Source organism: Neophocaena asiaeorientalis, unplaced genomic scaffold (assembly GCF_003031525.2).
Source record: "Neophocaena asiaeorientalis asiaeorientalis breed wild unplaced genomic scaffold, Neophocaena_asiaeorientalis_V1.1 scaffold6, whole genome shotgun sequence".
Classification (NCBI taxonomy): domain Eukaryota; kingdom Metazoa; phylum Chordata; class Mammalia; order Artiodactyla; family Phocoenidae; genus Neophocaena; species Neophocaena asiaeorientalis.
The window spans coordinates 1878491-1903579 of record NW_020174424.1 but is presented as its reverse complement, the minus strand read 5'-3'; the positions used below and the strand labels follow the sequence as shown (position 1 = coordinate 1903579).

At 42.2% G+C, this 25089-nt stretch overlaps 1 protein-coding gene across 4 annotated transcripts in view; it reads left to right on the top strand.

The window, feature by feature from the left end:
• The window catches only part of LRP2 (LDL receptor related protein 2), a 190112-nt gene extending 165393 nt beyond the window's left edge, over positions 1-24719 (top strand). For all 4 annotated transcript variants that reach the window (XM_024756639.1, XM_024756637.1, XM_024756638.1 and 1 more), the window contains 16 exons: positions 2284-2415; positions 3439-3570; positions 5229-5372; positions 7103-7268; positions 8876-9004; positions 10062-10282; positions 11061-11237; positions 14371-14490; positions 16040-16130; positions 16835-16902; positions 17060-17177; positions 17684-17813; positions 18853-18960; positions 20536-20643; positions 23995-24066; positions 24244-24719. In XM_024756639.1, coding sequence (XP_024612407.1) covers positions 2284-2415; positions 3439-3570; positions 5229-5372; positions 7103-7268; positions 8876-9004; positions 10062-10282; positions 11061-11237; positions 14371-14490; positions 16040-16130; positions 16835-16902; positions 17060-17177; positions 17684-17813; positions 18853-18960; positions 20536-20643; positions 23995-24066; positions 24244-24405 — 2078 coding nt within the window. In that variant the 3' untranslated portion in view covers positions 24406-24719. The remainder of the gene's footprint in view (positions 1-2283; positions 2416-3438; positions 3571-5228; positions 5373-7102; positions 7269-8875; positions 9005-10061; positions 10283-11060; positions 11238-14370; positions 14491-16039; positions 16131-16834; positions 16903-17059; positions 17178-17683; positions 17814-18852; positions 18961-20535; positions 20644-23994; positions 24067-24243) is intronic.
• Positions 24720-25089: the final 370 nt, after the last annotated feature.

Sequence of the window (25089 nt, the reverse complement as noted above, 5' to 3'; positions counted from 1 at the left end):
TGATTAAATATTTAAAAAGCGTAAACATGATGGAATTTGTAAAACCCAAAGGTAGGTTTGGGTTCTGCTGCCTAGAGACTGATATGTGAATGGTTCCAGGACTTTGGAATATTTCCAGGTTAGGCTCAGGTCAAACATTGGTTTCTCTTTTAGTTACCTGTGCCAATTAAAAGCCTTAAAATTAACCTCAGTACTTTTAATTCAAATGACATTTAATTAAAAGCAGGGTTTATTTAAAGGAAATAGGTATCACAGGCATTAATACGGTATGGAAGCAGCATTTCTTTTCAGATATTAAGCAGATCTGTGATATGGGATTCAGTCTTACTGCAGGGGGCTAATTTGACTAAGACATAGAATTCTTATTTAAAACACCAGTTCTTTGATGCTGCTAATCCACTTGCTTTCCTTTTCTTTTCCTTTCTTCTCCTCTTCCTCCTCCTTTTCTTTTAAACAGGATCACTGAAGTGTTTTGGACATGTGTTTTCTTTTTTAAAAATATTTTAAAATCATGAAAGGAAAGACATTAACATTTTGCTCATACCATTGAGGAATAAAGAAAAGAAGTTAACCTCAGGTTGCAAATATTATTTATGTGATTACAGAGATAGATTGACCTGCTATTTCTCTGGTAGTTCTTATTCCTTCTTCATAAAATGGAAGATAGAGTGTCTACTTCTGAAATAGAGTATCATATATCTGGGTTGGGGGAGATCTCTTGTATTATGAATTAAAATGGTGATTGTTTTCAAACGAAAAAAGTTACAGGAAGGTCTTTACATTTGAGGCTGAATCTCATAATGTTATAGGGTTTTGCTCTCGTTAAAGACTCTTGCTTCACAAGAGTATAACTCATTCAAGGGAACACTTGGTCCAGAAATTTTTACCTCCTGTGATCCCTAATCACATTGTAGATGTTAGAGCTGGGGAGGAAATCACAGTGCCTCATGGTGTACTTGAGACTCAGAGAGGTTATGTGACTGGCTCAAGGCTATTCATGTTGATAAAAATAGGGTCACATTTATTGAGCAATGCTGTGGAGACATTACTTACCCACCTTACAGAAATTTAAAAGGTAATAGAGAAATACCATGAGAAACTTCATGCCAACGCATTAGACAACTTAGGTGAAATGGATAAATTCTTAGACAAAAAATGCTAAAACTGCCTCAGGAAGAAATAGAAAATCTGAACAGACCTATTTAGCGATGTGTCATTGTTAAGAGCTCAGACTAGACCTTTATTATAAGACTTTCACGCATAAAGCTTTTAAGTATGAAATCCAAGGGCAGCATTCCATTGAAGGTTATTGTGCTTTATTTTGTGTTTTTGAAACTGAATGTTTTTAGTTTATTCAAACCACATATACCCATGGTCATTGTACCTTAAGGCAGCGGTCCCCAACCTTTTGGCACCAGGAAGATAATTTTTCCACGCATGGGAGCTGGAGGTGGGGTGATGGTTCAGGCGGTAATGCGAGTGATGGGGAGTGATGGGAAACAGTGGGGAGCGGTGGGGAGTGGTGGGGAGTGATGGGGAGCAGTGGGGAGTGATGGGGAGCGGTGGGGATCGATGGGGAGCAGTGGGGAGCGATGGGGAGCAGTGGGGAGCGGCAGATGAAGCTTCGCTCGCTTGCCCGCTGCTCACCGCCTGCTGTGTGGCCCTGTTCCTAACAGGCTGTGGACCGGTAGTGGTCTGCGGCCTGAGGGTGGGGGACCCCTGCCTTAAGGGACCCTGAGAAGTGGCTAAGTTCACTTCATTGCCTACTATAGAGGACAAATAGATATAAATCTGTTTTTATTTAAAAGAATTGAGTCAGGAGATACCTGTATCAGTGTCTTTTATTTATACGTGTGTGTATATATATACATGTATACACACATTTGAGATGTATCTATTTATATATAAACATTATTTATATATAAATATAATTATATAATATTAAGATAGTGGAGCAGGTGGATACAGTTGTAAAGAGTCCCTGGCTGTGATTCTGTCCAGAACTGGGTGCTCTGAGAATGAGCCTGGCAGTGCTGAGTATAATCGGAAAATTGCCTCAAGGATCTAACATTACATGTATTTGTACAAATGGTTTTCAAGCCATTATCAGATATCCCTATACAGAGGTCTCTGGTACTCTGCAAAGCTTATGGAAAGGGGTCATCTCAAGGTGTTCTATAATTGGCTATCTGTAGGTGTTCTTCTGATATACCACTTGACTGTTCATTTGTGGCTGATGTGCTTTGTACTTTTCATTTGTAATGCTGGGATTTTGTTTTTCAGATACAGGAAAAGAAAGGTCATGTGCTGAAAATCTATGTGAACACAACTGTACCCAATTAAGTGAAGGAGGATTCATCTGCTCCTGTAGACCTGGGTTCGAAGCCAATAGTTTCGACAGAAACTCCTGTGAAGGTAGAGTATATTTCCTCCACTTCCTATTAGGGAGAACCTTGTACTTTTTAGATTCTCCATTCATTCCCTTTTACTGAACATGGTTTAATTCCCTTCATGGGGCTAAGCTCATGGTCCTAGCTCATGAGCTAGGACCATGACTCAAGGATGCCAGTTGCTTTTTCCAGGCTATCTTACTGGTGCCTTGCAGAGCATTGGGCCATAGCTCATCTTCAGTAATGTCTGTGAAATTGATATGATTAATGAAGACCTGAGTGATGATGGCTACTTACTGTACCAGTGTCTGAGATCAAATTTTCTTTTTTTTCTTTTTAACATCTTTACTGGAGTATAATTGCTTTACAATGTTGTGTTAGTTTCTGCTGTATAACAAAGTGAATCAGCTATACAACACAAGCCTTACTTTCTTCAAACAACACGTATTTATTACATACCTCCTACGTCAGACGGAAATGAGTTCCCAGGTGTGGAGTCCTAAGGGAGCTTATCAAGAATGGTAAATATCAAGTATGATTTTAGGTGTATTTGATCATTTGAATTTACTGTTCCTATCTCATGATGTGCCATACTCAGATGGTTAGAATAGTTCTTTTAAGGGCTGAAGCTTAAGAACTCAATCGAAAAAACCAATCAATGACTTCCCTTTCTGAAGCCAATTAGCAGGAGGGAAGTGGTACCAAACATCAACAGCACAACAGCTGCTTCCCCAAAGGGAAAATCTTATTCTGTTGTTGTACAGAGTCAGACTGCCTCTGTTTAAATCTGGTCTTTGGGGTTTTGGGTTCAATAATAGTCCCTACCTCAGAGAGTCTTGTTGGAAGATTAAATGAGGAAAAAACATGAAAAGCATGTGAAACGGTGTCTGAAACTTGGTCAGTGTTCCACAAACATTGGCATCATCGCTTATGTTCATCTGCCCCCTTCTCATCCTTATTGCTCGTGAATATGGCTTTAAACAGAAGCAGGGTCTCTAAGGAATGGATGGGAGCAGATGTTGCCCACTTGGTTTTATTTTGCCTACAGACGTCAACGAATGTGAGCAATTTGGGGTTTGTCCCCAGAACTGCCTTAACACCAAAGGAAGTTACGAGTGTTCCTGCGCCGAAGGGTTCAGGTCCGTGACTGACAGCCACGGAGGACGGTGTGCAGCTGACGGTAGGATGATTGACCTCGGGATTAACTGATGTACCAGGAAATAAACTTTAGAGTCTTATTTTGTAAATTCACCAGCTACTTCTCTTCCAACACACCCATCCACCCTCTTCTCTCTCCTCCCCTGCCAAATTAAAACACTAACTACAACCCCCCAACAAATACTTAGGAGTTAAAACAAGAGTCAGGGGTTACGTATTATTCTGGATTTAGCCTCTGGTCCACCTGGATAAAAACTTCAAAAAGTGGACAAGATGTCACTCTCCAGAGGATTCAAACAACAAATGCTTCCCTGTAGGATGGTGGTCACCAAAAGCTCCCAGTCCACCAAGGTCAAGGTTTGAGGCCCAGTAATCCAACGCGGGTCACAAAAAACATTCCATTCAATGGGTCGCAGTCAGTTGGGGCAAATCAGGGACATTCTGTTGAGAAATGTCTTTTTATTGTTCATGGACTACTGATCACAGACAAAAAGCATCTGGCTTATTTGCGACTTCAATCATTAGCTCTACATTTTAGGTTAATGCCAATATTTGAGAATCAGGCCTGAGTGAAAGCAGTAATAAATGCTAGATAGAAATGACCATAAAATTCAGAAGTATCATAGTCCAGATTTCCAGAGGTCTGATCTAAATCAGCATATCTCAGTTAAGGGGTCTTTATGATCTTATAGATTTGAATTTAAAGTTTGTAAATGAGTTTAAGGACTTGATAAGAAAATAGCATTTTTATTTTGCAAATGAAGGGTAAAATGGCTTTTCAATTTCTTCATACAAATTGGGCTTTTCAAGCACACATTTGACTAGCATACTTAAATATTTTACCCTCCAAGCATTTCTGACACTGAAGGAAAACTAGGATAAAGGCATTTGAACAGTTGGTGTGGTAATTAAGCAGCAAATTAGAAAATGTTTAACTCTTAACTAACGAGATGACTGAAATAAATTAGAATATTTATATAAAACATTATGTCAAGATAAAGGAAATAATATAAAATGAACTTTCAAAAGTTACTTAAGTTAGATTCGACTGACATTATGCAAGTAAATTAAATTTTAAAAATTCTAGGCAACACATCTTGGAATGAGTCACCATTTACATAGCTGCTTTAAGTAAAAAAACCTTTTTTAAAACCAAGAACAAGCTGTTTTTTGTCATTAGCTAGAAGCTAAATTGGGTCACAGAGCTGATTGCCTGCTAAAAGAATCATTAAAATCTGTCAGTAAAGAATGGGAAATGAGGACTTCCGGGTAAACTTTTAGTATGACTCTACATATTGTATTTCTTCTGAGACTGAATGTCTACAATCTTGTCTGTTTTACTGTCATTGAAAAAAAAATCAGTGAAAAAGAAGTAGCTATCCAGGGGTCTCAGTCTTGGCTTAGCTTTAAACTGTTGCCCAAAGATAAAGAACTGATAATATCCCTGACAGAAATGTTAGCTTTCTACCTGAAATAGAGACAAGGATGTCGACAGTCACAGATTTTGCAACCCAGTTGATGGTCCTCTCTATTCATTAACAGAGATCGATTTTTAGAAAAATTCGTTTTTGTTTTATTTTTTAAGGGCAGGGAGGATATCTGCTGTTTTATATCCTACTGTTATAAACAAAAGTTCAGGTAGCATTCAAACAGATTAATCAGCCCTTCATTTGTTTACAGGTTACCCTCCTTTGCTGCTACTGCCCGAAAACGTGCGAATTCGAAAATACAATCTCTCATCTGAGAAGTTCTCAGAGTACCTTGAAGACCAGGAACGCATTCAGGCTATGGATTATGATTGGGATCCAGAGGGCACAGGCCTCAGTGAGTATGAACTGTGGCATCGGTCATTGATAACAGTTGAATACATTGAATTATAAAGTGTTGAACTTTGGGGAATTTATTTCTAATGAGTGAATGTTGTTGCCTGAGTGGAAGAGGATGCTCCCCCCGCCCAGCGTGCTCCAGACAATTTAGCTGTGGCCGTGCGTCCCAGCCAGTGTTTCCCACCTTCTCACGGAAGCTTCTCCCATTTCTGGGGACTATCCTTTCAGGATCACCTCATGTCCCTTTGTTTACTATCTCCTTGTCTTTGCCTTTGCCTTCCCCACCGTTGTACGCTTGGAAAATTTCTACTCAAAGACCCAGTTCAAAGTCATCTCCCCCGTGATGTCTTTGATAATCCCTCCTGGCACAGTTCTGTGAGCCTGTAGCATTTTATACACGCTTCTACTAAAGCACATGTTATGTTGAGTTACAGCTAATTGTCCACGTATTTCTCTCCCTGCATCTTAACTGTGTGCTCTTTGGAGACAGAGACTAAATCGAATTCATCTCTACATGCCTAGCATCTGACCCAGGATCTAGTACAGTGTGTGTGGTGGGTGTTCAATGAAGGAAAAATGAATGATGCTTACTGTGGAGTCTCTCATGGCTCTGGCGTGTGGGAGACGGTAGTGGGGCAGGAAAACTTGTGTTCTACGCCTGTCTCCCTCATCTACTAGCTTTATGACCTTAAATAATTGAAACAATTCTCTGGATCCCCATTTCTCATCTGTAAAATAAAAGCAGTAATCTTGTTCGGCCTGCCTCCCTCTGAGAGTTGTCTGTAAAACCAAGTGAGATGACAGATATGAAAATGCTTTGCAAACTAACTATGTAAGATTTATTGCTGTTGTGTTTTCACATTTCATTATACAATACAATGAAATTTTCAAGAATGGTTCAGGGAACTTCCCTGGCGGTCCAGTGGTTAAAACTTCGCTTTCCAGTGCAGGGGTATGGGTTTGATCCCTGGTCAGGGAGCTAAGGTCCCACATGCCTCGCGGCCAAAAATCCAAAACATAAAACAGAAGTAGTATCATAATAAATTCAGTAAAGACTTTAAAAGTGGTCCACATCAAAAAAAATCTTAAAGAATAAAAAAAAGAATGGTTCATACCTAGGAAAGTATGTGCCTTGAAAGTCAGTCTTCCTATGCTTTTTTTTTTTAACGTCTTTATTGGAGTATAATTGCTTTTCAATGTTGTGTTAGTTTCTGCTGTATAGCAAAGTGAATCAGCTATACGTATACATATATCCCCATATCCCCTCCCTCTTGCGTCTCCTTCTTCCTATGCTTTTTAAAATGTCTGCTGTCCAATATCCTTTAGTCTATACATGAAATAAGACTTCTCATCTACACAGCTCCTTTATTGCTAGTATGGACTCAAACTCTTAACAATTTGCCCCTGGTTTATCTATATGTTCTGTTTTGGAAACTAGAACGTGATCCTAATGGGGGTAAATAGGCTGAAATATATTTTAAAGGATTACCTTCAAATAGAGAGGACTAAGTATCAATAAGTTATCAATTGAAGCATTTGTAGCTAATAGCTCAAGTATGATAGATTTTGAGGTTTGATCATACTGGTTAAATTGAATTATTAGTATTATAGGAACACCGAAGAGGTAGAGGTGTCAATGAATGAACAGTACTTCACCTGATTAGACCCAGCTCCTCCCTTACCTGGTGTTCCTAACAGGAAACTGACCTGTGTGTCTTGCCTCCGCAGGTGTTGTATATTACACTGTGCTAGGGCACGGCTCTAATTTTGGTGCTATCAAACGTGCCTACATCCCCAACTTTGAATCTGGCAGCAATAATCCCGTGAAGGAAGTTAACCTGGATCTGAAATACATAGTGCAGCCAGATGGGTTAGCAGTGGACTGGGTTGGAAGGTAAGTTTAGCCTCATTCTATTTTCCTGGCCAGAGCTCCCCTCTGCTCACCATGGCACATGAGTTAAACTGGCCCAGATTATGGGCACACTCAGCCTCAGGGGCAGCTGGGTGATGCCTGGGCTTCCTGTAGCCTCAGCAACTACCTCGGCTTCCCCATTGTGTCATATAAACATCATCACTTCCTATATTCTATGTGTGCCATGAAAATTTTGGGAAAGCCCCAAGGTCAAGATTTTATATTTTATCTAGGAGAGCATTCTTGCCAACAGAGTTCTGGATTCCAAAATGAACTTTCAGTATGGCAGCGCTGTTCATTTTGTGAAGAAATGGGACAGACTTACATTCTACCAGCAAAGCAGTTGAGATGAAACATGTTTCTTTATGGTATTGTTTTGAGGAGGAACAATCCACATGTGTTTTTAGGAGGCTATGTTGTCTGAACAGGTTGGAAATTTGACTTCCCTTTATAATCTTTGGGTTTGAGTTAATAGAGCTGTTAGCTTTGATCTGCCCTTCTACACCTTCTAGAACTTCAGGGACCAGAGCCAGACATTTTGGACGATACCTAAATAAGAACCTTAAGTAGGTTTGTCATCAGATACATGCATGAGAGGCAAACTGACGTGGAAGAATTAATAAGCTCCTTCTTCAAGGAAGAGCCTTGGGTTGGAATGACATTTGTGGGAAAGTAATTACATTACAATCAGAATTCAACCATTTGTAGAACCTCTTATGTCCTTGAAATGAACTAATAAAGGAAAATGTTTGCTGCGCTCTGGGAGAACAGAGAATCCTTTGTAGTATTAATTAATTTTCACCTTTTCGCTCACTTGTCTGGTGCTCTTGGAAGACTTGAGCATCTCTGCAGAAGTTAAGTAGGTCCCACTGTGCCTGCAGTGTAACAGGAGACTCATTTCAGCAACTTCTGTGAGGAAACAAGACCTCAGAGAGTCATGAACTGGAAACTCTAGACTTTAGCGCTTCCTTCTTCAAACCAACCAACCAAGATCTGTCTTCTTGTTTGAAATTTTACCTCTTCTCAGCCTTAATGAATGAGTAAATTTAAGCAACTGCTGGAACTCTTTCTGCTTGTTAGAGACTGAGACCTGAAGCCTTAGTGATGGAATAAGGGCAGGATGGCTTTGCTGAGTTTGTTATTTTGAATGGCTATTTCCACTCATCCTTGGAGCTGATGCCAGATTCCTAGTGATTCCAATGGGCTCTTGGCTGAGGAGGAAGCCAACTCACAGGCAGTCAGAATGAAAGGCCAACAGTGCCTCACAACTCCTATCTAGAAGCAATTGTCTCATAATAGTGCCGGATGTGAGGTTCATCATCATTACCAATCCTGGCTGATACAGCTGCTTTGGCTGAATATCCCCTTCATCCGACACCCCATCACTTGTAACTTTCTACAGGTGTCCCCTTGGCTGAAGAGATTGGGGCATTCCTGGGAGAGGGAGGCTGTGCTCTCATCATCACTGGTGTCTGAGTAGCTGTCTTGTTGGCCAGAACTTCCAAACTAAATGCTCTCATCTTCACCCCTCTTCCCCAGAAGTCCAGTCTAGACTCTTCAGTTGTTTACCTTTGTCTCTCTAAATTCAGGCATATTTACTGGTCAGATGCCAGGAGTCAGCGGATCGAGGTGGCTGAACTAGATGGAAGGTACAGAAAGTGGCTGATTTCCACTCAACTGGATCAACCAGCTGCAATAGTTGTGAATCCCAAACTAGGGTAAGTACTTGAAGGAGTCCTTCATGTTCTAGATATTTTCCACTAGATTCTCCAAAAAATTATATCTTCAGTTATCTTTTCCTAATTGTACTGAAATTGTCCTTGGACTTTTTTGAGTGGCACCTATGACTATTTTCAACAATTATAGTATGCCCTAAAGATCACTTAGGACAAAACAGGCTTCAGAAGATGGACACTGTGTCAGGGGAAGGCCTCTGGCCGCACTTTTTCCACAGCCCAGTTTGTCTAAAACCCACACATTTCTCAACAGAATTTAAGGATTGAGCAACACCTGATGATTGGTTTAGACTAGACATTGCAAAGTGGTGGCTGATGGGCTAAATATGGCCCATACACTTATTGGACTTGAACTTCACAGAGCTTTAAGATTTTTTTTTTTTGTGAACTTAGTAGATAACATTTAAATTAAAAATAAATATTTGTATTTTGGGCTTGAAAAATCAGAAGAACTGGTAAAGTTAGGTAGGTATGCCTTCCTTGACGCGGTATTGCCTGGAACTCTTAGACAGGGCTTTGCTTGATGCGGTGTTTGCCCATCACTCTACATTCATAACTGCCCTGTTCCACCCATTTATCTTGCCTGCCTGATCCTTTCTAGGTGTTTAAAGGGTACAGTCCCTGGTCTGCTCAGTTCTTCTACAATTAAGTATTAATTGCATGCAAAGTAATACCTTTTCAAAGAGAATGTAAGCTCCATGAGGGAAGGAATCTGTTTTGTTCTCTGATGCGTTCCAAATACAGGATAGTAGCTTCTCACACAGCGGGCATTCAAGAAATATTTTTTGAAGAATGAACAGCTTTTGTGATTATATATTTTAAAAGGTCTGGATATATATCTTTGGACAGGGCTGGCCAGTTTCTATTGGGAAAGTGCAGTTCTCAGGAAGGATAGATCACAGATGCACAGGCTCCCCCCTTTCTCTCCCTGTGTTGTGTAAAGTATAAAAATAGCATCATTTAGGACCCAAGGCTCTTTGAAAACCAGTTGATTTCTCCACTAGATGAAATGCTGCCATGAGGAAACCTTCTGTTACAGGTTTATGTACTGGACTGACTGGGGCAAAGAACCTAAAATCGAGTCTGCTTGGATGGATGGGCAGCGTCGGAAAGTCCTGGTTCAGGAGGACCTCGGTTGGCCAACCGGCCTTTGTATAGATTATGTGAATGGTGACCGGATCTACTGGAGTGACCTCAAGGAGGACATTATTGAAACCATCAAATATGATGGGACCGATAGGAGAATTGTTGCAATTGCAGGTTAGAAATTTCACTTAGAATTTCATATATTAAATAATTAATGTATTTCCAGTCTCTTTGCCCATTTTCGTAAGAAGGAACCCTAATCTTAGGAGATGCTTTTTATAGTTTCTTAGATACCACTCTGCCCAGCTCCCAGCTGCTGATTTAAATGCAAATGAATCTATTAGCAATTATTAAGTCCTTTTTGTATAATTAAAAAAACTTGCTGTCAGCAGCAGATGTTGAAATAACCGTTTCTTGTTGGGTTGCTCTGATAGAGATGGCCATCATGCGTTCCAGTGGTAATCCGTGTCTAACCACTTCTAGGTACATTAGTTTTTAATGTGCTAGATTGCTTTTTATGCACAACTGGAAACGTCTAGGAGAGAAGCATTTTGTCTTCTTATCTAGACTCTACAGAACTACAACAATCCAGCACGTAACAGGTTTTTCTGATAAGTGGTGTCTTATGTTCACAGAAAAAAAAAAAGATCTCTGCCCTACAGATTGTTTTCTAAAAATAAAATAAAATCAGCAACTTGAAAGTGAGCGAGTCCCCTATAATTGGTGTCATTCGGTAGGCATTGATCTATTTTAATTTCTGTCATCTTGATCTCCTGGTGCAGCACACTTTCATGGTCGTGTGTACAGAGAGTCTGCCTGAATGTTGCTGGAATTTTAAGGTGTTGCCTAAGAGATTGATCCAAGCAGTTTGACTTCTGACATAAAAGTGGGGCTCAGGTATCTTCTTTTCAGTAACCTTGTTTTGTTTTGCTTTTCCCCTGTGGGTGAACAGCAATGACCCCTTATAGTCTGGACATCTTCGAGAGCCAGTTATACTGGTCATCTAAGGATAAGGGAGAAGTATGGATCCAAGATAAATTTGGGCGAGACGAGAAAGAGAAATTGCTGATAGTGAACCCTTGGCTCACGCAAGTTCGAATATTCCATCAATGGAGATATAATCAGTCAGGTAGTCACCAACCTTATTTCAAATTGATGGCTATATTTCTTTTGGAAAATGGTGGTGGATAATAATAGGCTGATCTCCCTGTGCCTGAAACATGTGTGTGTCTGTGTGTGTGTGTCTGTGTGTGTGTGTCTGTGTGTCTGTGTGTATTTTAACCGTTTTGACCAAAGAAGATACAATTGGAAGTCGAATGCAATGATGCACACCACCAGCAGATATGGAGTAAAAATACTTCAGTCCTTATTGCTGCTTGGAGTTGTGGGGTTGTACTCTTAGGCCACAGAATCCAGTAGGTGTCAGACCCCGTGCTAAATGTGAGTTGGGTTGCCAAGTCACATAATAGGCTTCGTGGACATCAGAAGTCTTACCCACTCTAGCAATTGCAAGGCCGGGCTAGTCAAGTCATCCTGAGCTATGCAAGCCTTAGCTTAAAGCTTAAAGGATGCATTTCTGCATCCTCCCTTCTTTCTCATTTTCTGAGTTCTTGGTCCTGCTTCCTCAGGTTACCTGTGTTCTAATTCATCCTTCATCATTGTGTGGAGTAATGTGAAAGGGAAAGGACATTATCTTTTTCCCGTGGGCACATTTTTATTCACTGATGTCTTTAATGGTTTTTATTTCAGACATAGGTAATTATATATCAAAATATTCTATCAAGTCTTTTTTTTGGAAATATCTTCCTTTTTTTAAAATTAATTTTTATTGGAGTATGCTTGCTTTACAATGTTGTGTTAGCCTCCACTGCACGACAAAATGAATCAGCCATCCTCATACAGATATCCCCTCCCTTTTGGACTTCCTTCCCATTTAGGTTACCACAGTGTATTAGGTAGAGTTCCCGGTGCTATACAGTAGGTTCCCATCAGTTGTCTATTTTAGAGAATATCAATAATGTATAGTGGGGAAAGGACATTTTTGAAGTGAGGAAAGGAAATAGACTTTTATTAAGTTCTGTATGTCAGATTCTCTCTTCAGGATTAACCCAGACATCTGCTTCTTCAATTAATCTTCCCCCAAACTTATAATGAGGTTTAATTTTCATCTCACAAGTAAGGAAACTGACAATAGGAAAGATTTAGTAACTGGTGCGCCCAAGTTACACAACCAGCGGACAAGCTTTAAACCCAGAAATGGTTTTTAAACTCAATGCCATTCACCCAAAAGCTCAGCACCTTTCTGTTCTGGTCCAGCTATCAGTGTACCCAATTCCAGATTGCATTCTGTGGCTGTGTGGCCTTTGACAAGTCACCTCCCTTCCGATCCCTGCATGTGAAACAGATGTGGAACCTGAGGTCCCCCTGAGTTCTCTGATACTCTGAGAGCCTGAATCAGTCTTGACAAACTGAAGTGCAGAACGGAGGCTCCCAGGAGATTACACTGGCGGCAAATGCCTTTTCTAGGGATTAGCCCACTTGTGTTGCTGGTAGTGATTACCCTTCTTCAGACCTTCTCCAAAACATTCCAGACCCCACTGATGTAATAGCTCTTGTGTCCTAAATGCTCCTGCAGCTCTTATGTTTGGCAGTTTCAAGGGCAGGAGGGGAGAGACCAGTATACCTGTGGAGCCCCCTCTGGCCCCTGTAGAGAGGACAGCCCAGGGGTCAGGCAGAGGAAAATCTGGAGACTTTCCCTGAAAAGCATCTCAGCCAGCTGATACTCTGAGCCTCCTTTGCAAAGTGTTGATTGATGAGTAGGCCAAAGGCTCAGCCCAGCTGTGCCAGATTAGCATTTACTCTGGACCAATAGCTCTCCAATTTTAGCACGTGTCAGAAACGTCTAGAGGGCTTGTTGAACACGCCTTGCTGGGTCCCACCTGAGGGGTTTCTGACTTAATAGGCCTGAGGTAGCCTAAGAATTTGCATTTCTGACAAGTTCCCAGGTGATGCTGATGTTGCTGGGTCAGGAACAACATTGTGAGAATCCCTGCTCTACTCAAAGGGTGGGCCAGGGACCAGGAGCATTGGTACAATACGGGGGCTAGTTGGAAGTGCAGACCCTCAGGCCTACCCCAGCCCTCTTGAATCTGATTCCCCAGGTTATTTGTACGACATTAAAATTTGAAAGCATGCTCTAGAGAGCTGAAGAAATGGTCATGGGACAGGTTTTTTTTTTGTTGTTGTTTTTTTCTTTGCGGCACGCGGGCCTCTCATTGCTGTGGCCCCTCCGGCCGCGGAGCACAGGCTCCGGACGCGCAGGCTCAGTGGCCATGGCCCACGGGCCCAGCCGCTCCACGGCACGTGGGATCCTCCCGGACCGGGGCACGAACCCGTGTCCGCTGCATCGGCAGGCGGACCCCCAACCACTGCGCCACCAGGGAAGCCCATGGGACAGGTTTTCAGTGAGGCTTTTTACAGCCATGCCTTGTCCATGGTCATGTTTTTGCATGACAGAGAATCAGGATTATAGAATGTTAGTCTGAGAAAGAGTTTAGAGACGACCTAATCCTTGGATAAATCATAATATATGCTAAGCTAGTTTCAGAATTACCTGAGGTGCTTTTAATGGTAATACTTGAGTTCCATCCCAGAGCGATTTAAATCTGGATTTCTGTGACAGGGCATCAATCATTGTGAATAGCTCCCAGGTGATTCTGATAATCATAGCTCTAAATTCCCTAATCTTGCAAATAATGAAACTGAAGCCCAGAAGGAAGTTCTCCATGGTGAGCAGGGGTGGAAATCACATCCAATGTATGCTTTGGCTGAACCACACTTTATGATCTATCCAAATTTGGGTGATGACAAATCTTGATATAATAATGGGGTCTTACTGACCTGTTAGAAATATCTCAAATTGCTTAGTGCTGATTGGTTTTTGAGTTCATGCAGTGAACCAGACAGACACCTATCTTCCAAACCTGCCAGAGCAATAGGGGAGATAAATGATGCCAGAAGAAAATGTGAGGGGTACAGCAGTGGGATGGAGAGCACGGGGAGGGACTGTGGCACTTTGGTGGGGTGGCAGGGGAAGGTAGCGTAAATGAGGGTGAGTTTCCAGGTGGCACGCGGCTTAAAGGTGTTGGTATGCTGCCTGGGCTCTGATGTCACCTGGCCACAACTCAGTGGATGGGCATGTCCTTGGTTGGGGTATTCGTTCCCTCCTCGGAAACTAACCACTGTTCTCTTCTGCTTTCCAGTGCCCAACCGCTGTAAAAAGGTCTGCAGCCACCTTTGCCTTCTGAGACCTGAGGGATACACCTGTGCCTGTCCCCAAGGCTCCAGATTTATAGAAGGAAGCGTCACTGAGTGTGATGCAGGTAGGGACACTGCCTGGGGGCCTGGGAGAGCTCCTTTGCCTTCGTTAGTAGGTTCCCTTACCCGTGCTTCACCTTTTTCAGGAGCATGAAGAATCCCTGTTTACTGGTCTCTTGCAGAATAGAGTGGGAATGGCTAGAAAGAGGGATGGGAGATGTGGAAAATATGAACAGAGCTGAGTGGGACTTAAGGGGCCAAACAGATCTTGTGTTCCAATGATTTCTGAGAATTATTTGCCAAGATCTGCAGAGATTTAGATCCAGTGCCCCTAAATCGACTGTTGTGTTGTCTATAAAGACATTTTGAAGAGTGAGTTTCCTATAAGTCCTCTTCCTCTTTTCTCCACCCCATACTGGATCCCAATCGCCCCTGAATCTATTCAGTCTTAACGGGAGCTCCTCAAGGTGGAGAACCAGGCTCCTGAGGTGGGACGGGGGCGCTTATCCAGTACAGAGGGGAGGCCTAGAGGAGGTTCACTGGTTTTCCCACATGCTCATTTCAAAGTTTGGACAACTGAAAAAGGGCCACGTTTTAAAATGGGAGATGGAAGCTGGAAGGAAGTAAGTAAGTAAACAGTGGTTTAATTCTCATCCCAAATGCTATAGATGATCTATTCTTGGCAAGACCTTTCTTCAGTGACTCTTTTAAATTAAGGAGTTAATAAGCCATAGGGAGTAACTAGTTAGTGTCCCTAACTAGTATCCAATGCTTGATAAGGGTGTTAGAAAATCATCCTGCAATTCACTAGTGGCCCATTTTATGGCTCACATCCTTGGGCCCTTCCCCCTGCTTTAGCTGATGGGGAAATGAAGAGGCGTAACCATGTTCCGCCACCAGGGGGCGCAAGCGGTTAAACAAGGCACCTCCTGTTGCCTTCCCAACCAGGCTGAAAAGTTGGCAGGTTTAGAGCACGAACTCAGCAAGTAAAAACTGCCCCCTCCCCTTCCCCTATCCCCGCTCTTATCCCAATGCTACTGGGGAAATATTGGCAAGATTACAATCTTTAGCAAGGGCAATTTTGAAGGTCTTAAAAAATGAGGAGATCTCCAACCAGCTGTCCGTTAAGCGGCTATATATCTGTCTACGTGTCCGTTTATTGATGAATGGATTGCTGATACTTCGGAGCCTTTAGTGGAAGTTTCAGGGTGTGCCTAAGTTGAATTCTTGATTTTAACTGGGTTCAAAGAGAAGAATTCTGAAAACTTCAAAGGAAAATGTCAATGTCCTGAGAGATTTCCTTTACCACAATGTTCTTTTTAACTATTAGTATATATTCTGGAGTCTAGTATCTCACCACTGTTTTGCGGGGGGCGGGGGGGGGAATGCTATAAACTGCTTTTTTTTTCCTACCAAATGTATGTTACTCCCCAAGACCTTATTGATAAAGAAATTCATCTGACTTAAGGGGAAGGTGACATTTAAAAGGGAGACTAATTAGCTGCCCCACCACATGGGCTCCCCACTCCAGCCCTGGGCTGAAGCAGGTTTGCATGGTAGGGGGCTCTGCTGAGCGCCGCTGACTAACACCTGTGTGGCTTTCCCTTTCTGCAGCGATCGAAAGTCCTATCATCATGCCCCCTCCATGCAGGTGTATGAACGGAGGAAACTGCTATTTTGACGAGAATGACCTCCCCAAATGCAAGTAAGTCTGAATGCTGTAGGTCTTGCATCTTCTGGGGGGAGTTTGAGACCTCAAAGTAGCCAGAAAAACAAGTACAAGAACCTTGCCTGTTCGCTAATTTTCACATCATAACCAGCTTGCCCTCCAATGGGGGAGTCCACAGAGAGCTAAGGCAGTGCTTCTCAAACTATAATGTGCGTGAGAATCACCTGGGGCTCTGGAAAAAAATGCCCATCTCATTTACAGGGATTCTGCATTTCTGACAAGCTCCCCGGGAGATGCCACAGAACTGTGGGCCACGCTTTGGGGAGCAAGGAGTTAGAGAAGTGACAACCCCATTTTCCTACTCACCTCAGATTACTCATTATAATTGGATTGTGGGAGAGCAGCTGTCAGCAGAGCCGTTACAGTGCTAGGCGCTCACGAGGGGCAGAGACTGGGCTGAAGATTTGGAGAGCAGAGAATTATCAAGGGAGCTCTTAACATGGAGCAAGATGATATTTAACGAAAGCACGTCAAAGGAAAGAACACAATGAAGGTTTCCAGTTCCACTTGACTTTCCAAGGAGGAATTCCATAGATTAGAGAAGACACCAATAGGTTTATTTGTTGAGGCTGATTCTGTAGATGCCACAGGTATTCCCTCAAAAGTGAATTTCCACAGTCAGATTACAATCAGAGCCCAAGAAATCAACAGCTTGTGAATGACTCTTCTTTTCCTTTCAGATGTCCTAGTGCCTACGTGGGAGAATACTGTGAAATAGGGCTTTCAAAAGGCATTCCTCCCGGAACAAGTAAGTTTTAAGAATACGAGGGACATGGGAATGCATCATGGTAACTAAACTGAGTGTTGTCTGTATTCTGTTTAACTCCAGTCCCTCTTGCTAAGACTCCTGGCTCTTTTCCTTCCCCTCATGTTCATATGTTTGCTTCTTCTTCCCTCTTTGACAGCAGCGGCCGTGCTGTTGACAGTCATCCTGATCATAATAATTGGAGCTTTAGCGACTCTAGGATTTTTCCACTATCGGAAAACTGGCTCCCTTTTGCCTTCTCTGCCCAAGCTGTCAAGGTCAGTTTCATTAGGTGGAATATTGATTTTAGACGTCTGTGTGATCTGTAACCACGTAAATAACTTAGTTTTTCTTTTAAGCTAAAAAAGCATCCTAGGCTGTTCACCTATTCTGCGGAAACAAAAAATACTGAACTTAAAGCAGTCACTTCAGATCACAATGTCTTAATTGATTGCTTCTCTGAAGCCTGAGTCCAAATCACATTTTAGAGCCTAAAGGGTTGTACGTTGAGGTTACACTGGAGAACGGCGTCGGCTGTTTGAGGGACCAGGCTTTCTTTCCGCAAGTGCCCAGCTGGTCCTCTCCTCATTCTCAAGCATTCGGGAATGTGCTCGAACATTTCCAGGAGGTCACTAAGGGAATTTATTCCCATATGTGATGTGTGAATGCGAAGTGGGAATCGAGCCTTTCATTTAAGGAAGAGCTAGGAAAAGGTATGAAGAAAGAATCCTATTGCAAAAGATTGTTTTTTAAAAATAATAAGACACTGATTACTTCTTTTCAGCTTAAGCAGTCTTAGCAAATCCTCTGAAAATGGAAATGGGGTGACCTTCAGATCAGGGGATGATGTTAACATGGATATTGGAGTATCTGGTTTGGGGCCCGAGTCTGCTATTGACAGATCAATGGCGATGGTGAGTTTGGTTTCAAAGTGACTATTTGAAGGTTATCATTTTTACTGTTTTATCAAAGAAACACTTTTTATAAAGAATAAAATTCATCTAGAAAAAAATGAAATACTTTATGCCCCCTCACTATACCAAGTTAGGAAACATTAGGTTTGTTGTAGAAATGTGTCTAAAAACATTAGTAATGAAATTGAAATTAACCCCTGATCTAAGCCACACGGTTGAACTGGAATCATGAACAGTTTTAAGTTTAATTGGAGTCTTAAACAATCTGTGTTTTTTGGGAAACAGGGGAGAGGGACCATGATATTCTGTTTTTATTCGATGACTTTTTGTACGTTTAAAGGAAGAGGCAGGGAAATAACATGTTTCCTAGTCTCACATATTTTCCCACCAGTGTGTAGTGTTGGGATAAACAGTGGTTTTAGAGTCAGTGGTTGGTTCAAATCACAACTCTGCCACCTGCTAGGTATGTAATAGTAGGGATGGAGCTTGATCACTCTGTCCCCATCTGTAAAATAATCCCTCCTGTGAGGACCAAATACTTTATGAATGGACTAGTATCCACTCTGAAGTCTACCATCAGTGTTGGGAAATCATTCCCAGTATTCCGCCTCCCCACCAATCTTTCCTTTTTTGTTCCTGCCTAAAGGTACAATATTATCCCTCCTGTCTTCTTTCCCCCTCTCCCTCTTCTCTTTGCTCCTCTTCCAGACCCCCACCCTTTTCTCTATGTCCAAAGCCAATCACCAAGTGAGTTATTTGCCTTAAGGAGCCATAGAGAACTCGGATAAGGGAAGAGGGTTTCTGTTCTCCTGACCTGAGGAGTTAGTGCATTTACATTACTTTACATAACGGTTTGCCTCGTGGAGGCCTTGTGTCTCCGTTGGCTTTTGTTGGAGGTGGGGGGCAAGTTCTTTTTGGGTCAGTTGGACGTCGCACCTAGCGTACCTCCAGGTGTGAAGAGCACATCCTCCTCTGTGTATGAATCAGATCAGCACGGTATGATCTTTTTTTTTTTTTCTTTTTTCTTTCCCTCCATCAGAGTGAACATTTTGCCATGGACCTGGGGAAGCCGCCCATAATATTTGAAAACCCGACATACACCTCCAGGGACACTGCTGTCAAAGTGGCTCAGCCAACAACAACCCCGGTGAGAAATCACAGTCCATGCTGTCAGGTTTGGCTGTTGCTGGATCTTGTTCTTTGGAATAATGTGCCTTTAGGGTCCTCCCAACCTTCCCTCCATGGAAGGAAGCACACTGGTCGCCTCCTCAGCTTCACTCCCTGCAGTAACAGGACTGACCCAAGGACAGAAGGCCTGAAAACAATCAGAATCCTGGGTTTTGGCAGCCATTCTTTGGCACCCAGACCAAGAGCCTTTTCATCCTGAGTGGTCAGAGCAGGAGGTCTGAGTGCATATTCAGAGGCTCGGCAAACACTGTGCCCGACACACACATACGGGCTCTCTGTGAATATCTGTGAACTGAATGAGTGGATGGTCGTCAGGTCATTATACAGAGGTTTGGGGTACTGAGCACACTCTCTGGGTTCTGACTGGTATCACAAGGGTGTGATTTGAGGTGACCTCCCTGCTTGCCCTTGTCATACTTTTCTGGAAAGTACAAAGGTCTTCGAAGTTGATAGGCAGGTATATAAATTTCCTTTGATGAGGCCCTATTACTCACTCATCTTTTAGAGGAACAGGGAGGTGAGATAGACGTATGGATGAAGGAACAGAACTCTTCATTAGGGCTGGATCAATAGCCCAAGCGTCACTGCCAGTGCCTGTCAACTGTTAGGTAGCCTGTCTTTCCTTTGTCAAAACAGCTAGGGCCTCGGCAAAATACAGTTTCACTGTTAACACCTAAACTTCTTTTGAACTCACAAGGTATAGTACATTTTAATGTTAAGACAGAAATGTTTATTTTATGAATAACTTTCTTAAGATCAGCAATATTTGAATCTTGAAAGCATTTTGCCTGATCCTTTAATATCCAGATAGCAAAACTTTAATCACATGATAAAATAGATTTTTGGCACTTTTCCCTTGAAATAAAACGAAGCCATGTTTACCAATACATTTCCAAGTTAGAGAAGAAATAAAGTGGTGAATGTAAAAATATAGGAAAAGGGGTGAATTTCTACCCTGTAATTTATTAATTATATATCCATGGTAATTTGTGCTTTAAGAGGGAACCTCGGAATCACATGAATGTTACAGAAAATATCTAGAGGGGTATTAATGTCATTATGCCTCTTGTTTTAAAAATTCAACCTCTTTTAAGCAGTCCTGAAATTAATAATTTTATTCTAAATATCCAAACGTAATACGTTTGGAAATAATTCATACTGTTCTATTAGGATTTAGCTGCCAACATACAACCAGAGTATCCTTTATCCAAAACTACGGTCAACAGTGGGAGTAAGGGGCCCTAGAGAACACCGTAGAAGTTGCTATTACTACATGAGAGTGTGACCATTGATGGGTGTATTTGCCTCCCAAGATTAAGGCATCAGATAGACAACTTAGTAGTTGGTGCTCCTGATTTTGGGGAGACGAGAGTGGTGTTTATTCCTGGACCACAGGGTTGGTCTCATATATTAAAAATGGTGCCTGTTCATGTTTGTGGGAGAGCAAGGTGATAAACAGAACCAAAGAGCTGATAAGAAACTTTATAGCAAAAATTCTTTCAAAACTGAATAATGGCCTTCAACATGCACACAGGTAACCGAATCCGGAAATGTGTATAACGAAAACTATGGAAGTGCCATAAACCCTGCTGAATTAGCTCCAGACACAAAGCCAACTTCCCCAAGTGCTGATGAAACTCAGGTAACAGTGACTGACTACTGAAATGATACGGGATTTGGGAAGGACTTTGGAATTGCTGGGTTTATTAATCCTAGGCAAACTAGAGAGACCCTGATAGGCTCATAGAGCCCAAGACGTATAGGCAGTTAGTAAAGATAATTTTATCATAAACTGAAAGACTTTCCACTGAGTAAAGCTACATTCTAACACTGCGTTGGTAACAATGTTCCTTGTGACCTGGGAGGTAAAGCAGAAAAGAAGGGCAGCCGACTTCTGGACGCAGCCTCTTCAAATCAGAGGCGTTTAATTTGAGATAACAACTTAGTGTGAATAAAGACCTCACTGTGTCAGTGATGCATATAGAGGACCTTTTCCTTTCCCGTGCAATATAATTTTTCTACAGTGTATATCTTCGTTCCCTTAATAATGTATGTTGTTTTTAGCTCTACTCTTGTTACCAATGTTGACCACTAGATGGCACTAATTTACACTCTCTTCATCTATCCATCTGTCCATCTTCCATCTAACCATCCAGCCAACATTGCTGCCCTCAATGTGCCGGGCACAGTGTTTAATACAGAAGATTAAAAGAAAAAAAGTCCACTAGATGGAGCTTCTCTATCTTGTTTGCAGGGCCTTTGAAATTTGTAAACTACCTTGTCTACTGAGAGAAATTCAGTAAATAAACTTGATACAAAACATAATAGATAATATATCATTAGTTCTAACAGACACATAGGAAGCTATCTCAGATATAGCTGTTTGATTCTGGGCAGTTACTTTACCTCTGAGCACTAGAGTCTTAATGTTTCTCATTGGGGGCACTATTGGCTTATTGGGAGGGGCAGTTCTTTTTGGTACAAAACTATCCTATACATTGCAGGACATTTTAATATTCCTGGCCCCTGTCCACTAAGTGCCAGTAGTGTTTTACCCAATGCATTGTGATCCCAGAAATCACTCCCTCCCCCGCCCCTGGCCCCCAAACATGCTCTCCCAGTTGAGAACAATAGGATCTGGAATGTCTCAGTTTTAAGGTTCTATGACTTCTGTAAAGTAATATAAAGAAACAAAAGCCCAAAGGTAGTTAGAAATCTTACCACTTTTTACAATCTCTATTCTCACATTGCATAATCTATAAACAAAATTGGTATCTGCAAAGTCATGTTGGATTTTCAGCACCTCACAAATTGGATCCTGTTCTGCTTGTTAGCGTCAAAATAGAAGTTGAACTAAATTGATGCTAATGAGGAGAGCTTATAACAAAGGTCACTTTGTCCACCTTTTCATATTCCATTTACTAATTCCTTCTCACACACACACACACGAATGTTGTCTTAGAAAGGAATTTCCAGTTTCATATTTTCAAGGGACTAAATTTTTTTTCCTTAAGCTACATTGAAAAGTTTATTTTGAACACTAATTTTCCACAGACACCAGAATACTTGAATGTTACATATTTGGTTCCCCAAGTCTGACTCAACTCCACAGCAGTGCCAGATCTATTTTATATTCTCAACACTTTTTCTCAGTCCATTTCGAGTCTAGTGATCTTCCCTAGGCAGAATTCTCTCCCAACTGAGCAGGAAGAGGAGTGTGGAGATGCTGCAACCTCTGACCTGGACATCAGTCATCAAAAACACCGAGAGACTGGCTTCCCTGGTGGCGCAGTGGTTGAGAGTCCGCCTGCCGATGCAGGGGACACGGGTTCGTGCCCCGGTCCAGGAAGATCCCACATGCCGCGGAGTGGCTAGGCCCGTGAGCCATGGCTGCTGAGCCTGCGCGTCTGGAGCCTGTGCTCCGCAGCGGGAGAGGCCACAGCAGTGAGAGGCCCGCGTACTGCAAAAAAAACAACAACAATAAAACCCCCAAAACAAACAAACCAACAAAAACACTGAGAGAGTCTTTCAAGTGAGAGCGAATGTTTACCAATTATAGTCCTTTTCTTTCTCATCTCCATCTTTGCAGTACATTGGCTCTTCTTCCTTTTTTTTAATCGGTTGAGGCTGAGACCCTCTAAGGTCTGTCCTCCATGGTACATCCAGGGATTTTTCTATGACCTTTGCCTTTGGGAACTGAGAGAACAGCCAGGGAGGCTTAAAGCGGTAGAAGCCTTTGGTTAGGATGATCCTAGGTTGACCTTAATATGCCAGAGAGGCTCACAGGTTTCTCTTTCATCAATAAATCTGCTCAAAGGACTCAAAGAACGTGAAGTCCTGTGGCTTAGTCCTGTCATTTTCAAAAGTCGTGTCGACATGCATTGGATTTCCCAAGGAGATGACAATGAAAATCACCCGCACTTCTCTTGTTAGTAGTTACTCAGCTCCATGTGGCCATTCCATACCGAAGCAATGAGTTTTGGCCTTCCCTATTGAAGTGTAGGTTTCCAGAGGCCGGGCTCTGACCTGAGTGTCTCCATCTTGCCCTCGTGCCAAGCAAGTGCTCACTTAAATGTGGGTGAATGGCTTCTTCTACTTCTCCTGTATTCACATGCTCCCCACTCCTTCACATGTTGGCCACCTACTTTCACAGAGCAAGAGACAATCCATAAAACACGTGGGCTACGTTAGCTCTGTGGGAGGAGGCTGTTTCCTCATCTCCTGTTCTCTTGTCTCCTTACATCCGGCAGCAGGGCCGTGGCCAGCACTGCTGCCACGGGCAGCTTTTCAGCCAAACGGGCCACTTATCATAGACTGGGGTGATTTCTCTTTGGGTTCTTCAGTTTTGAGACCTCTGTTTCCTGGAGGCCCTGCCTACTCCTCTATCTACAATTTAGTTAAATAAGTTTGCTGTGACTGCCTTTCCTCCTCTGCAAAAGAGCATCTACCTCACAGAGTCCTTGGGAAGATTACATCAGAAACTTGTAAAGCTCTTGGAATAGTCCCCGACACATAGTAAGCACTCAATAAATGCTAGCTGTTTTTGTTGCCATTATTATTATTGATTACAGGAGGAAATGATGGAGCGAGACAGAACATGTTTGAGTTGACCAAGGATCAAGACATCGTTTTAGGAAATGAGAGTTACAATCTGGCTTGTTCCTTAAATTTTCAGGCAGCCCCTGAAGAAATCTCTTGCCTGGCTCTGTCAAAGCTTCTAGATACTCTGGGCACAGATTCTGTAAACTGTACACTTCAGATCAAGGATTTTTTTGGAAATTATTAGATAAAAAGAGCCCAAAGAGTTTCAGTTACTGTTCAGGGCCCAGCCGAGGAAGAACTGAACAACTTACTGCATGGGCCAGGTCACGTGGTCCCAGGTCCCAAATTGCTTTCTCCCTCTGTAAGAAGAAATTTTAAAACCTAGGCAGAAGGAAGAAACCCACCAAAAAATTCCATTACTGAAGGTTTTCTCTTTCCTCTTTTCACTTAGGCAACAAAGTGGAATATCTTCAAACGAAAACCGAAACAAAATGCCAACTTTGAAAATCCATTCTATTCCGAGGTAATTTTTAACAATTTTTCTCAGCCCAGGCATTCTTTCTTAGTATTAACTTGCTAAATCAGGCATACGCTCAGATGATTCTGGGCAAATTGGCCAAGATTTGTCTTCTTCACACAAAACCATTTCCCATCACGTCGGGGGAATAAATGGCTGATTCCTGTTTCTTTGTGGCCTTAGATGGAGAGTGAACCAAAGGTTGGTGCTGCTGTGACCCCACCTCCATCACCTTCTCCCCCTGATAAGATTTCTTGGAAGAAAGGCCCAAGTCCAACCTACAGTGCAACAGAAGATACATTTAAAGACACCGCAAATCTCGTTAGAGAAGACTCTGAGGCATAGCTGCGCCAGCTATTTAGGGAATAATTAGAAACACACATTTGCACATATATTTTTTACAAACAGATGAAAAAAATTAACATTCAGTACTTTATTAAAAAGATATTTTTTCCCCTGTACTCCTGTAGTTGGAAATATTTGTGGAAACAATACCTTGTGTGTCTTTTTTATTCATCTCATATTTTTACAAATAATTATCACAATGTACTATATGTATATCTTTGCACTGAAGCTATCTGAAGGTAATGCTATAAATATATTGTATATTTGTAAATTTTGGAAAGATTATCACATCATTAAATTTGCTAATGAAAGTATCTGCTGAATTGGAATTGGGTTCTTCAGTTTTGAGACCTCCGTTTCCTGGAGGCCCTGGAAATTGGTTGAATTGCTGAATTGGTTGGTGATCATTACATTAAATGATCCATTGGGACTTCCCTGGTGGCGCAGTGGTTGAGAATCCGCCTGCCAATGCAGGGGACACGGGTTCGAGCCCTGGTCCGGGAAGATCCCACATGCCGCGGAGCAGCTAAGCCCGTGCGCCACAACTACTGAACCCACGTGCCTATAGCCCGTGCTCCGCAACGGGAGAGGCCACCGCAATGAGAAACCCGTGCACTGCAACGAAGAGTAGCCCCTGCTCGCCGCAACTAGAGAAAGCCCACGCACAGCAACGAAGACCCAACG